Source organism: Neltuma alba, unplaced genomic scaffold (genome assembly GCF_004799145.2).
Source record: "Neltuma alba isolate B1F8T4 unplaced genomic scaffold, ASM479914v2 tig00013177_pilon, whole genome shotgun sequence".
Classification (NCBI taxonomy): domain Eukaryota; kingdom Viridiplantae; phylum Streptophyta; class Magnoliopsida; order Fabales; family Fabaceae; genus Neltuma; species Neltuma alba.
In genome coordinates, this window is record NW_021637487.1 from 158,284 (window position 1) to 173,155 (window position 14,872).

The window sequence follows — 14,872 nt, forward strand, 5'->3', positions numbered from 1 at the left end:
CGCGTTCGGATATTCCATCTTTTGTTGGTGTGTGTACTGTGATCAGGTCCTACACTGTCAGCTTTGACCAGCCAAATCCAAGCCCTGCCTATGACTTTTTTGCACACCCCATATTTAAACCCTTCAGCAGTATTGGAAATGCATGATCCACAGATTCAGGACCCTGTTGGAAGAAACTGGCAAAGCAATTCAATCCCGTGTGTGATATGTTTAATCCCCCAAAAAATATGAGCCACATAAAATTTACATCACTAACCGACACTCCCCTAATCAGACGCAACGTATATGTATATATATGTAGTGCTCCCCCCAACATGATCTGTTGTCAGTTACTGTGAACAAAAAGAACCGTAGAAGAAAGTTACAGCCAAAAAAACAAAGGTGAATGATTCTTTTTCAGCCACGTCCAAACGAGTCACTTCCATTTGTTTTGCAAGTATGCGTTCTCATTTAATTTAATATAGGCAAAGAGATTATGCACTTAAGTGCACCCCAAATATATATACACAATGCATACATATTTACATTTTCTGGCCTCCGTATATTATTATTACTCCTTACACTACAAAGTGGGACTTACATTTATGATCGGATAAGTGTCATTTGGTGTCGTGTGCTAAGATTTTTACTGACAAATCATAATGTGTAAAAGAAATTGTCTGAACTGTAAATTCTTATTTTTAATGTATGTACGATGTAGAGTTTATATGGTCACCGATACGTGATTGAAACAATAAGTTAATTACTAACAATAGAATGACTGTGATTATATGACTTTCAGCGTATTTGGAATGCCGTTTTGCACCTCCAAAGTGCATGAAATGGCGTGCAACCAATGTTAGAGGCTTATTTTCACAATAGTGTTTGTTTGGATCAGCTTTTTCTCAAATGGTCTTTTAAAAAAAAAGTTAGTTGCAGGTAAAGATGAAAATTTAAACTTTTACGGTTGGTAACAAGGAGAGAGAAAACAAGAAGAATGAGAAGAAAGATGAGGATATTTAAATGGCTCCTATTTTGACCTAATAATTTGTTACTTTTTTCTTATGAGAAGAAAAAATTACCTAATAAAATTTAATTATTTCAATTTATTGTTTTTCTTGAATCTTTAAAATTGTATAAACATGATATACTACTTTTGCTCTTTAATATAATATCCCAATATACTAAATTGAAGATATTAAAGAAACTAAATAAATTATCACATTAATATTATATAGTACAAAACACTACTATTTAATAAAATTTATTTATTTTACATCTAAACTTACTTTTCTATTAATTATCCAAATAAGTTTCAGTTTTTTTAACTAACTTTTTATAACATCAATCCAAACATAAATCATATTACACTGACTGATTTTTATTCTAACTTAAGTTTACAAAAGTCAATTTTATCATTATTAATCCAAACACACCTTTTAAAGGTGACAAATGATCGTTACTTTTTCAAGACGGGGTCGTCTAACTCGAAACTAAACATTCAGACGGGCACACTCTGAAATAAGGAGGTTGTATTGCCTATGAGTCATTAATGATGCATATGATCCCTGTTGCCTACATCCATTAAGTTGAAGATAAAATACAGCTAGGAGGAGTAAGGGGGTGTGTTTTGTATAAACCTTACACGATAAATTTACAAAAAATATAGGAAATTATAATAATCAATGCTTAATTATCAAAGAATTACGTGTAATACAAGAGGAAGACACATGCATATATTTTATAATCGATAAATATTAAGGCAAGCTCATAAATAATACGGAGCCAAAGCCGAATCAGAGATAGAAGTATTAATTATGTATCCGCAACAAGAAAGAACAAAGAATGATTCGTGAATCGCAATCGAAGAGTATGAAAATCGTATATTTGTCATAGTAATAACTTACCTTATGTATTATAAGTTTTTTTCTTTTGGTACTGACAATTGTTGAACTGACTGTTCCTCTTACACTCAGTTTTGACCCAAATGATGTTATGGGCCCTCATGTGTTCTGGGCCGCACCGGCCCAACGATAGCTCAGGAAGCGGAGACACGTGGCTATGGTTTCGAGCGTTCTGGACACCTGTCCAGCATGCAGGCTACAAAGTTCCAGCTCATCGCATCCTCTCCCTCTCCCCCACCCCATTTTAAGTTTGTGTTTACGTGGAATCTGATTCATCTAATTTTTCTTTTTTTTTAAAAAGCTCCCATCCGGCGGCTGAGATGCATCTCGGCGTGAACATTCTGGATCATACATATAATTTCCCTCACCGCCATCAACACTTCCCATTTTTCATCATCACTGTTTAGTGTTTACGCGTTTTGTCCCGTGGAGGTGGGGTTCTTGCTGCTCAGATTTCCGATAAAAGAGGTAAGCGCACTGTTGACTTCTGCGTTGTTATTAACGTGTTCTGTTTTTTGGGCCAAAAGTTAATGTGCTCTGTTTGATTGCCTAGAAAATTGAATCTTCAACTTTAAGTTGGGCTGTGATTTGGTTGGTGGGGGTGTGAGTGAAATTGATTTATTGTCTATAAATTTTGAGAAGCTGGATAGCTGCGTCGAACTTTACCACTTTTACGCACACTGTACATTCAAGATTTATTCGAAGTCGCAGCTTAGAATGAGATGAGAGGCGAGGAGTGAGAAGCGAGGACACGCTGTTCTTGCTGAGTGATTTGTTTTTCTGATTCTAATGCTTGGCATGCAGATTTTTTTTTTTTGGTTTAAATGTCTGCCGGACTTGGGCGTTACCTTTTCTTAAAGCTTACAAAAAAAGTATCCATTCAATTAGTTTATCTCCACCCTCTATAGGGGGTGTTTGACATTCTCAAAACTGCAATTTCAGAAGAATTTTTCCACAAAACGAGGTAACCTTCTCCACATATTTATTTCATAATCCGTAAAAGTACTTCTAAAATCATAGTTTGGTTTCTATCCAAACACCTCTATAATATATTTTGCAGTGCGTAAATTGCACCTGATCCTCTGGATAACCTGCAGATGGATTCATGCTTGAAATCTTGACATATTTGCCAAAAAAGAAAAAAGGTTTTGTTATTTTATTAACGAGAATTTGACATGTCTGGGAGTCCTGTTTAAGGATATTCAGTGTGTTTAAATAACTCGGGTCAGGTTAGTATCAGATTTCTGCAGACCTAACATAGTTTTGGTTTTGGGCCATGTGATGTGTCATATTAGAAGTGCATTTTTCAGAGCCACGCATAAAAACCGGTTCATGTCATGTGGTGCATCCAACAGAAACTGGAGTGACAAGCATTTTTCTTTCTGTGCATGACTTGGACTTGAATGCTATTCTTGCTGTCAGTGTTGCAGAATAGAGATGGCTGCTCACAAGATAGCGCATGCTGCGTATCGGGGACCAAGTGTGGCGAAGGAGATATTGTATGGAATAAGCCTTGGTCTCTTGGCTGGTGGTTTATGGAAGATGCACCACTGGAATAACCAGAGGAGAACTCGAGAATTCTATGATCTGCTGGAGAAAGGTGAAATTAGTGTTGTTGTGGACGAGGAGTAGTTAGCCCCCCCTTGCTGGTGCCGTCTATTAGTACCGCTTTTCTCGCTGCTGATGGTATAACGTGAATGTTCGGATCTAGAAACAGGAATGCTGGTGAAATATTTCCATGACATTTATGCAGGCTTTAGGTTATTTTGAGAACTAGAAGGGTGTTAAGTTGGCCTGTGTTGTGTATTACTACTCCTTGGATTATACATAATATATCCATAATAATCGGGTGGATAGTTTCTAATTTTTTAATAAATAGATTTTTTTGACCTCGGTAGAAATAGAAACTGGAAGCTACTATATATTTTTAAGTCAACTTAAGGGGTGCAAAGTTTGTTAACTTTCTTATTACAATGAGAATATCTCGGTAAGGCTTTTTAGATATATACAAGGTATTTGGGTGGAAATTAAACCAAATGATTTGTGTGAAGGTATTTTTTAAAAGAATCAGATTCCTTGGGGATCGTATTAAGCGGGGAAAAAATGGATCATGTTAACTGGGGAAAAAAAGGGTATTGTGAGATTGCTTGACTGTAATGAGTGTTGATATGGTTTAATAGTGACAGAGAATTTATTAAAAATCAATCTAAAAGTAATAGAAAAAATATTGTCTTGAATGATAGTTTAATGAAAATATTTTTTCCATTTTTGAACTATTTTAAAAAGAAAAATAATAAAATTGCATAGCCATGTCCAGCCATACAAACAAACGGATTAAATTTCAGCTTATATGTATTTTTCATATTTTCGTAACCAGAATTTTAATTGGAAAAATTGGTTAAAAATCCCCCTTTCAATAGATTAATTAAGGAATGAGACCTGTAATAAGTTTTACAGTGCAGGCCTTCAAATGTCAATAAGTGCAGCAGGGATAAGACTATATTACGCTAACGGATGCTAATTGCATATGACTGATTTTTACTTTCATATCACGGATCTTAATTATACATGATGGATGCCTAGTTGCATATAGGATTTTATTGCATATTACGGATACTAGTTGTAGATGACGGATTCTCACTTGCATATCATGGTATCTAATTGCATATGATGGATACTAATTGCATATGATATTTTATTGCATATCATATGTGTTAATTGCATATTGTTGATCAAAACTCGCACGTTGATGATTCTAATCTCATATTGGGGATACCTAGTTGTATATGGTATCCTATTATAAATCACGGATTCTAATTGCATATAATTTATCAAAAGCTGTATATCAGTGATTCTAATTGCATATATGGATACCTAGTTGCATATGAGACCTTATTGCATATTAGGAATGCTAATTGCACATTGCTTATCTAATGTTGCACACGCCCGATTCTAATTGCATGTTGCGGATGCCTAGTTGCATATGAAACCTTATTAAATATCATAGATCTTAATTGCATATCATTGATTCAAGTTTATATATTATTGATTCTCATTGCATATATGCTACTACTTACGTAAATAAATTCCTTTGTGACTCACAAATAATTTTTTATCTACGAATACTAATTGCACATAACAGATCCCTCTTCTACCATGTCAATTTGTAAATAAGAATTTGTTTATGAGTATCGTACAAAGGAATTTATTTATAAAATAGTAATATATGTGCAATTAAAATCAGCAATATGTAATTTTGAATTAATGATATACAATTAGGATCCGTAATATGTAATAAGGTCTTGTATGTAACTAGGCATCCTCAATATGTAATTAGAATCATGCACATGCAACATTGGATCAACAATATACAATTATGATTTGTACTATGCTATGAGGCCTCATATGCGACTAGGCATCCGCATATGCAATTAGAATCAATAATATGCAATTTTGGATCAATTATATGCAATTAGGATCTGTGATATGCAATTAGATATCATATGTAATTTAGTATCCACAATATACAATTAGAATTAATAATATGTAAGTTTGGATCAATAATATGTAATTATGACCCGTAATATGTAAGAAGACCTCATATGCAACTAGTGTCTACCATATGTAATTAGAATCAACTAGTATAATGCCCGTGCAATCCACTGGTATAAATTAGTGGTTTCTTTTATATAAGATAAAAAGTTGAATTACCACAAAATAATTCGTTAAATATTAAATTACTATTTTAAGTCATGATTTCAACTTGATTTAAAATAAAATATCATTAAGCTTTTGAAATCTGCAATACAGGTAGATTTATTATCAACATTTTAAGAAATATGCTATATATGTAGGTATATAAATGGATGTTCCTTTAAAAAGATTGAATTAATGGAGACAAAAGGGTTAATGGATTGAAACTCAAATATTTGATTATATTCAATAATTACACAGATAATGTCATGGTCAATAATATCATATTGGACAAATATGATATCTGATTCTGTATTGTAAAAATAGGCTATTTAATAGAAAAAAAATCAATGGAGACAAAATCATTAGTGAGTTAAAATATTTTGAATTATATTTCAAAATAATTCATAAATAAAAAATAATAAATATTTCAGGTATAGATAATAGTTTAGATTTAGGGTGTAGGATATTATTTTCAATATATTAATAAACCAGCTGAAATTAAATTTCAAGCATAATTAATTTTAAATAATACCATCAAATTTCAAATTTTGAACATACATCATGCCTTATATATATACCACGATTTTCGGGATAAGAGAAGTTATATAATTTTATTTATTTTTCTTAATTTAAAATATTTGCATATAAAGGGTATTTTGATTTTTACAAAAAAATAGAAAAAATAAGACTCATTATTGGAGATAATTGCCATAAATTCTGTAATAAATCAGAATTAATTGAATTAATCAAAAAATTATAAAAAAAGTAGATTTATCTACCATTAACAAAAATCATTATGTTGCAAAAATAAATAGAAAGACATGAAACGTGTACTCAAATAAATATGATCGAACTAATTCCCAAGAAAAACGCATAAATAGAGAGATCATAGATAAAAATGTGGCTTTAACAAAAGTAAAAAATTTATCTGCAAACAATTCAACTAAAATATAAATAAATAATACATCCCAAGAATTCAACTAAAACCATTTAAATAAAAAATACTGTATTATGAGAGGTAACTAACTGATTCTACCACAAAAAGAGATGAGTAGTGGGAATAAGGAGGAACATGTATTATGATGGTGAATAACACATAAATAGGGAGTTGGACATAAAATTTTGGCTTTAGAAAAAAAAGAAAAAAAACCAATTTATCTACATTCTGGTGAAGTCAAGTGACAGTCTGTTAGTAAGTTATACAAGATACAATTATATGAAAAAATTGCCCATGTTTCTAGATTTTGTGAATATATTTCTTCCTATATCTATTTATAAATCAATTTAATAATTAAGTAGCCAATTTAAATTTTAAGTCGCTTTACATTCCAAATACAAACTTTCAAAGTGCCTTTATATAATATAAGATAATTTGAATACTCGTTCATATCATAGAAAAAACGTTTAAACTAAACTAACTATCCGATAAATATATAATTAAAAATTGCCACACGTTTCCATATTTTGGGAATATACTTCTTTCTATAATTTATTCATTTATAAATCAATTTAATTATTAAGTGGCCAATTTAAATTTTAAGTGGCATAACTGTGTTTTAAATTCCAAATTCAAACTTTCAAAGTGTTTTTAGATAATATAAAATAATTTGAATAATCATTCATATCTTAGAAAAAATCATGACATGTTGACAGGAAAATTCTCTCAAATAATAAATAGTTGGTGAAAACATGGGTAGAAACATGAGTAAAAAAATATGGCCTTTTTTCTAAAAAAAAGAAAAGAACATTTATCTTATCTTTAGTGATGCCACTTGTCGCGCTGTCAGATACTCATATCTTGCACTCTACTTTTATATATTAATAGATAGATAGATAGATAGATAGATGATATGCAACTGAGAATCTATCATATGCAATTAGCATTCATCAGGACAATATGGTCTTTTTCCTACCACACTTACTAATATTTGAAGGACCCACACCTTTACATTTATTGCAGGTTTCATTCCTCAATTAATTTGTAAAAAGGGATTTTTAACTAATTTTCTCATTTTAATTTTGAATTAAAGCATAATTTGAATTTTAATTATACTCTTGTCCAAAGAGTTGAAAGTACTGGCATGGGCCCTTTATATTTTATTTTATTTCTGACGATTGCGTCGGAAAGTGCAACGCAAAAAAAAAGAAAAAAAGACTGCGCAATGGAGCGAATGAAATTACGAAGCATCCCATTCCGCGGCTTCTTTGACACGAAAGTTGCCGCCTCCAACTCCAGATAACACTTGATTGAACTTGGATGCTGAGAGCATTGCTTCGATCAAGCGTCATGTCCGGCGCCACTGCGTTATCGTCTTCGCTATCTTCTATAGCGCGCAGGAACCCTATCTCATGCTTCACTTCCAGGAATGGTGCTCTAACATTGGACCATGTTTTCTTCCCCGCTCGCTTTAATCGAGTTTCACTTCGATGCTACGCCGCATCCGCTGGTTTTGATAGAGTTCAAGTTCAGAATCCGATCGTGGAGATGGACGGTAAATGTTATCTTAGTGTTTATCTCAACTAGTTGCTTTAATGATTCTTTCTTTAGTTTACGTGAATTGGAGGAAGACATGGATGAAGAGAGCGCCGGAGTTTACGTCGAATCCGCGGCGTTTGCATTTGGAAAAAATACGAATATTTTAAGTTAAATTTACTACAGGCTTGGTTGTTTTTTGTCGCTAATGTTTTTAGGCCAAGGTTTCATCTCTACATCCAGGAGTGAATTTTTCAGGAATAAACATAGCATGTTCTGTTTCTCTATCTTCCGGGATTTTTTTTTTGTATAGTGTTTGTTGAACTTTTTGTTCTGGTTAGGTGATGAAATGACAAGGATCATATGGAAGATGATAAAGGATAAAGTATGAATACTTATCTTTAGCGTGCTTTCTATTCTTCTCATCCTGGCTTTTATGGTGGCTTTGGATTCACTTTAACATATGGAAGTGTTTTATGTGATGATTGCAGCTTATATTTCCTTATCTGGATTTGGATATAAAGTATTTTGATTTGGGAATTCAGAATCGTGACGCAACTGATGACAGAGTTACTGTAGAAAGTGCTGAGGCCGCTCTAAAGTGAGTGATTTTATGTCTAAGCATGTGTCATCACAATTGATCAGATGGTCGGATACGTTAATTTATTTGTGGTGATCTTGCTTTTACCAGTTCTCGCTCAAGTTGCTGAATTAGTTTGGCTTAGTTCTGGAACATGCATTGTAACATTGAAAAAAAAAAGGGAAATGGGGCATTGGAGAGTGCATGCGGTGACCGGAGCTTTATTGCATTGAGATTTGTTTCATTGTGAAAATTCAGGGAGCATTGTATGTGAGCGACGCAGATGAGCTGATTCTTCTCATGGCCTCAAGCAGATGCTAGAGCTTAGCCTTTTGATTGGGAATCTCTGGGAGAGCTTGTGGGCAGTGGGCTTTTCAGCTTTCTTGTATCAAAATCAGATAGAAAATAAGTTTATGGAGACGATGAGAGTTTCCATGCCTAGTAATATGACATGTTGGTGTAATAGTTTCAATTGACTTTTCAACTACCTCAGTGAAAGTTGTCTGAGACACAAAACTTAAGACTGCATTTTGAGAAGGGGTGTTTTGCTTTTCTTATTTGCGTATTCATTGGGACGCTTCAAGTCTTACATGGTCTGTCTACTTCAGGTTCAATGTTGCTGTAAAATGCGCAACAATAACTCCGGGTGAGTTTTTCTTGGCTTTATTGAACAAAATGTTCTGTTCAATGATTTATTAGCAAATAGTCGTACTTAGAATTTGACTGAACTGAGTGTTCCAGTTTATGCATGTTATATAACATTTACATTGTGCATGCCATATTGGCAGAGCTGCTAAACTTTGATTTTATCATTATTTTTTTCATGGATCGAACTTTCTTTTCTCTATGCAACCTTTCAGATGGAACCAGAGTCAAAGAATTTGGACTGAAGTCTATGTGGAGGAGCCCTAATGGCACAATTAGAAACATCTTAAATGGTTTGTGATATACTCACAAGCTTCAAAACATTAGAATGCATGTGTAGCCATTTGGATTTTTTCATCACGTTTCTTCATGTTAGAAAGATGACTGTGTTCATTGTGAATGAGATGTTAGTGTGCATAAGCAAATATTCTTTTCCTGGGAAAAACAGTTTCATCGATTTTACTTGTAGGATTTCTATGTTTGCAACTTATTTAGGAAATACTGAAGTGAATCCAATGCGTATATCACTTGTAAATGTAGTTATTCTTTTCATTGGATGAATTGTGCTTAATGAAATTAAAATACAATGAAGTTGCTAATATAAAAATTTATAAGTATTTGATGGGCACGTTACATAAGTTAATGACATTGGTGAGCTTTATTTTGTTGATTCAAAAGGATGCGGACCTTTCCTCTAGTGTCAACTTCATTGGCCATCTGTCAAGCATACTTAACGTTAGAATGAATATGTTGAGGGGATGCTATGAACTATTGGATTTTTGTGGTAGCTTTATGATTGTAAATGTTTAGTAATTCTTACTAACTGTATCTTGTTTTACATTATGTGCATTTGAGCAATCTCATTCTATCATACATATTCCAAGATTGTCACTAACACATGCTTCAAACATGCGTTGATTGAGCTTGAATTGTTCGATGTTAAATATAATTCACAGGCCTGCTTTTCCTTAGTTTTATTTATTTCAAAGTTCACCGGGGCTAATTTAACTTCCTTTCTAGGTACTGTTTTTCGGGAACCCATAATATGCCGCAATATTCCCAGAATTGTCCCTGGTAATGTTTTGATTCTGAATTAAGGGGAAATACCATTGAACACACCGTTTTGAACTTATTCTTCAGCTTACAGGTTGGAAAAAACCCATATGTATTGGTAGGCATGCTTTTGGTGATCAATATCGTGCTACTGATTTAGTTATCAGAGGACCGGGGAAGCTTAAGTTGGTATATGGTATGCTAATTACTAATATCATGCTCACAAATAAAGCTGAACTTCTTCGCTACTATATTAAACATTACATAGTACTGATTTATATCTGTCTCTAATTAAGTTCCTGAAGATGCGGATCCTCCAGTGGAGCTTGATGTTTACAATTTCAAAGGACCAGGTGTTGCTCTTGCTATGTATAATGTTGACAAGGTTTGTTTTATTGCATGTCCTCCAAGTGCATATGGCATTAGCTGTTACTTAAATTTTTGAACACTTCCTTTTCTAATATTTCAGTCTATCCGAGCTTTTGCTGAATCATCAATGTCACTGGCATTTGCAAAGAAATGGCCTCTTTACTTAAGCACCAAGAACACTATTCTTAAGAAATATGATGGCAGGTGATTTTTTTGTTCGCTATTTCAGTTTTTATGCAAATCTTCAAGTGTTGGCTTAATCTACCTGACTTTGCAAGTTTTCAGCCTTTTGGATACTTATTGTTATTATTGGAGATAATTTACTGTCTGAAGTCATGACAGGTTTAAAGACATATTCCAGGAGGTGTATGAAGAAAGGTGGAAGACGAAGTTTGAAGAACACTTGATATGGTTTGTTTTTTTAATGCTCATGAAGTAATTTGCTTTTATAAATTTATATTCACGGTATCTGATGCAGCTCTGTGCTTCAGGTATGAGCATAGGCTCATTGATGACATGGTGGCATATGCACTCAAAAGTGAAGGTGGATATGTTTGGGCTTGTAAAAATTATGATGGTGATGTCCAAAGTGATTTACTTGCTCAAGGTGATTTCATAGCTTATGCTTTGTCCAGAATGATGAGTACAGTAGCATATTTGATGTTAGCAAGCAACACAAATTGATCATTCAGTAGACTGTTAATTTCTTTTTTTTTCCTTCTGGTTTCGAATTTTGAGTTCGGTTAAGTTATACCAGCTCAAATTTTGAGTTTGGTTAAGTTATACCAGCACAAAATGCATAATATCTTAGGACTCAGGCTAAGGTATTTTCCAAAATTAATTTTCATGCAGGCTAAGTAAACTCTTTTTCACATTGAGCATTCTAAATTTTGGTAATATCTGTAGTTCCTACCTGGTAGGAAGGATTCGTCAAATCAAGTTTTTAAAGTCGTTTTGTCTTGTGCAGGTTTTGGCTCGTTGGGCCTCATGACTTCGGTGCTGGTTTGTGTTTATTTTTTAATCTGTAATTTTGTCTTTGTTAACATATTGAATAGTGAACAAGTCTTCCAAGGTCTTGTGTTATGCTCTTTTTGTAATCTAAAAGGAAATAAAGAAGTAATCTGTATTTTGGTTGCTGGACGTCTATTATATTTAATGAACATTTTGCAGTTATCTTCGGATGGAAAGACATTAGAAGCCGAGGCAGCCCATGGAACTGTAACTCGACATTTCCGGCTTCATCAAAATGGACAGGAAACTAGTACTAACAGTATTGCTTCCATATTTGCATGGACGCGAGGACTGGAACACCGGTATTTCTGTCACTTTATTTCAGAATTTTCAATTTCATTTGTTTTTTCTTCCTCATTGTTACTGGTATTTCCATTCCATGTGTTTTTGCATATGCTTGTGCGCCGGAAAAAAAAAAAAAAAAAGAGAGGGGTATATGAACATTGTTGTTTTGAATTATAATCCCCTCTAATGGGTCCAACCAACCCCTCCCCCCCCCCCCCAAAAAAAAAAAAAAAAAGAAGAAACGCCCACCCACCCATCGACCACGCCCTCACTGGTGCATGCAGGTTGTGCTGTTAAAACCTCTCAGTTCTGCCTTTTTCCTTTCACACTTCTGTCAGACTCCAACGAAAAGATTTCTGTTGATACTATCTATTTTAAAGAGGTTTTAAGACTTATATTAAGAATACGTTTTTAAGATTTTTTTTCTTAATCCCTTTTGCTAGAGCAATGTTGATAATTATAATGGCATGAATACTTCTGGGTTATCTACTGAACGGCATAGGCATAGAACGGTGCTCCTTGCACGGACTGTTTTATATCTTTATTTCACCTTCCTTTTCCTCCTTTTTTCTTCTGAATATTGTTCTTGTCATATCTCTGTTGTGTATCAGGGCCGAGCTAGATAATAACGAGAGGTTACAGGATTTTACTCGTAAGTTGGAGGCTGCATGTGTTGAGACGGTGGAGTCTGGAAAAATGACCAAAGATCTTGCTATTCTGATTCACGGACCTAAGTAAGTAATTCTTCCTTCTCCAGTTACTCTCTTTGCATATTCACTGTCTTTTTGATGTAATGAAAATGAAGTGTAATTTAATGGGAAATTAAAAAAAAAGAGTTCGTGATTTAATGACTTTCAGTTTTAAGATAGAAGGTATAACTTGATGAGGCTGTGTTAAACTTGATTGTGGTAATACGTTGCCCAAAATGCGGGTAGGCTTATTAGGATAACTAGAACCTTTTTTCCTGTGTGATGCACAAGATGGTACATATTAAAATGATTGGTACTACTGAGAAATATTTTATTATATTCTTCCCCCTCTATTGTAAAGAAAATTCATCTATTGTTATTTATTTTTGAAAATATGATTTTTCTTATATATGAATTGGACAATAAAATATAAGATTTAAGTACCTAATGTTGACGGTTTTCCTAAATACTGATTTCACATAAAATTTTTTTAGTAAAACTACATATAATGTATTCTTCCTGATAAAACATCAATGTTTTTTTTTGGCCAACTGATAAAACATCAATGTTTAGTTCCAAAAAAATGTCAAGGGTGCAGCCACAATTATTATATCATTAAAATAATTAAATTCACAAAGGTAGAAAACAAAGAGATTGAATGTCAGTAACGTATATTACATAGTACTCCTCCGGTCCTAATTATAAGACCCAATTGACTTATTTGAGGAGATTAAGGAAGTAAGTTAAATTGGTTATTTATAATAAATAAGTGTTGTCATTCCTAAAATATCCTTGCTAATTAAGTATATTGGCTAAAACTATCATTATTAGAAGGATTATCTTGGAAAAAAATACATAAATAGAGATAAAATGGATTGGGGTCTTATAATTAGGACCAAATAAAAAGTCAAATTGGGTCTTATAATAAGGACCGGAGGAGTATTAAATATCAATTGAGTAGCCATTTAATTACCTAACCCAACACGTTTTGACATCGTCGGGTATTACAAGATTTCATAGTTAAAGTAGTCAGATACTACGGTCTATGGAGAATATCAAAATTCAATGAGCATTGATACTATGACCTGTATGTAATTTTGGACTGTGAAGTTTAAAATGAAAATGATATATATCAAATATATTTTACACTATAAACTAGGTCTTATATTTAAATAATAAAAACTCTTTATAGTAACTGTTTTATTTTGCATCTCAAAAAGTAAAAAATTAATAAGTTATTTTATTTTCATTTCATTGATATATGCGGTTGATAAATAATAATTTATATAGTCGAATCACTTTTTATTCGTTGTTCGATATTGTTTTATGAAGTCCACTCATGCGTTGGGTTTGGCCATTTGTAGCATCCAACTAGATTGGTCGTTGAGTTGTTATGAAGGACTTATATTTGCAATTTTTTTGTTATATTGGCCTTCTTAACCTGTTAATGCGTACGACATATAGTATAGAGGACAGACATGATTAGCTGTTTTGGTACACATAAAATCTTCTAGACAAAGCTGGATAGGCTGGGAGCTAATTATAGGGACATGCGTATCATGTGCAGGGTATCCAGGGATTTTTACTTGAACACTGAGGAATTTATCGATGCGGTGGCTCGCACGCTTGATGAAAAGCTCCGGGTAGCTGCATTGGTCTGACTGTAGTGAGTCCCATTTTTTTAATAGGCAGAGGTAAAAGGAGCGAGGGAATTTACATTTTACAGTGTTTGGGCAACGATTGGGATCATCTACATCTTTTGACCGTCGATATTGATGTCTGCTGAAAACTTTGGGCCCCAATAGGTTGGCTATTGGTAAATTTTTAGCTCTCCATTATACTACGATCGATCTCTAGGCTTTCAGCTCGGCCACGGGCGTCCCTATTTTTGAACCGCTCAGTCTCGCTGGCGGTGGAAACTAGTGAATTTAGGAAAGCACAAGACGATGACAGGCACAATTTGCGGAGCAGGACTAAATCAGTCAAATAAGATCAGTATAACATTTTAATGTGATTCTTGAATGAATAACTGCACCAGTTTTTTCAAATTACATTCCTAGTTCTTTCATATGATTATTTAATAATGATATATGGTACCATCAGGCTAAATTTAAGTACTATTAATTTTTTTTGATGTGATCTTTTTTAATCCACAAATTTCAAACTGTGATGTTACTTAACTAGTTTT

General features: G+C 33.3%; 2 protein-coding genes and 1 long non-coding RNA gene across 6 annotated transcripts; 2 read left to right on the forward strand and 1 right to left on the reverse strand.

Moving 5' to 3' along the window:
• The first annotated feature begins 2,253 nt into the window (after window positions 1-2,253).
• LOC114735086 (putative cytochrome c oxidase subunit 5C-4) lies at window positions 2,254-3,755 on the forward strand. 4 transcript variants are annotated; one of them, XM_028922741.1, is made up of 2 exons: window positions 2,254-2,351; window positions 3,306-3,755. In XM_028922741.1, the coding sequence occupies exon 2, from the start codon at window positions 3,321-3,323 to the stop codon at window positions 3,513-3,515; it is 195 nt and encodes a 64-aa protein (XP_028778574.1). In that variant the 5' UTR covers window positions 2,254-2,351; window positions 3,306-3,320; the 3' UTR covers window positions 3,516-3,755. The 4 variants fall into 4 exon arrangements, with proteins under 4 accessions (XP_028778574.1, XP_028778577.1, XP_028778575.1 ...); XM_028922744.1 differs by having other exon boundaries at window positions 2,258-2,351; window positions 3,314-3,755; XM_028922742.1 differs by having other exon boundaries at window positions 2,269-2,351; window positions 3,179-3,755.
• On the reverse strand, window positions 2,667-3,171 carry LOC114735087 (uncharacterized). Its single transcript, XR_003739237.1, has 2 exons — window positions 2,924-3,171; window positions 2,667-2,783 (listed from the first exon to the last, which is right to left on the reverse strand). It is a non-coding gene; the product is annotated as an uncharacterized LOC114735087 (long non-coding RNA).
• Window positions 3,756-7,753: 3,998 nt separating the features above from the next.
• On the forward strand, window positions 7,754-14,793 carry LOC114735084 (isocitrate dehydrogenase [NADP]). The gene is made up of 15 exons (XM_028922738.1): window positions 7,754-8,071; window positions 8,394-8,437; window positions 8,544-8,653; window positions 9,241-9,278; window positions 9,493-9,570; window positions 10,298-10,351; window positions 10,425-10,526; window positions 10,627-10,715; window positions 10,800-10,903; window positions 11,042-11,110; window positions 11,191-11,306; window positions 11,667-11,701; window positions 11,870-12,012; window positions 12,607-12,729; window positions 14,252-14,793. The coding sequence occupies exons 1-15, from the start codon at window positions 7,837-7,839 to the stop codon at window positions 14,343-14,345; spliced, it is 1,434 nt and encodes a 477-aa protein (XP_028778571.1). The 5' UTR covers window positions 7,754-7,836; the 3' UTR covers window positions 14,346-14,793.
• Window positions 14,794-14,872: the final 79 nt, after the last annotated feature.

Coding starts and splice junctions, on each gene's coding strand:
- LOC114735086 (XM_028922741.1), top strand. CDS start 3,321: ATGGCTGCTCACAAGATAGCGCATGCTGCGTATCGGGGACCAAGTGTG.
- LOC114735084 (XM_028922738.1), top strand. CDS start 7,837: ATGCTGAGAGCATTGCTTCGATCAAGCGTCATGTCCGGCGCCACTGCG. Junction 8,654..9,240: donor AGTGCTGAGGCCGCTCTAAA/GTGAGTGATTTT, acceptor TGTCTACTTCAG/GTTCAATGTTGCTGTAAAAT. Junction 10,904..11,041: donor CTTAAGAAATATGATGGCAG/GTGATTTTTTTG, acceptor AAGTCATGACAG/GTTTAAAGACATATTCCAGG.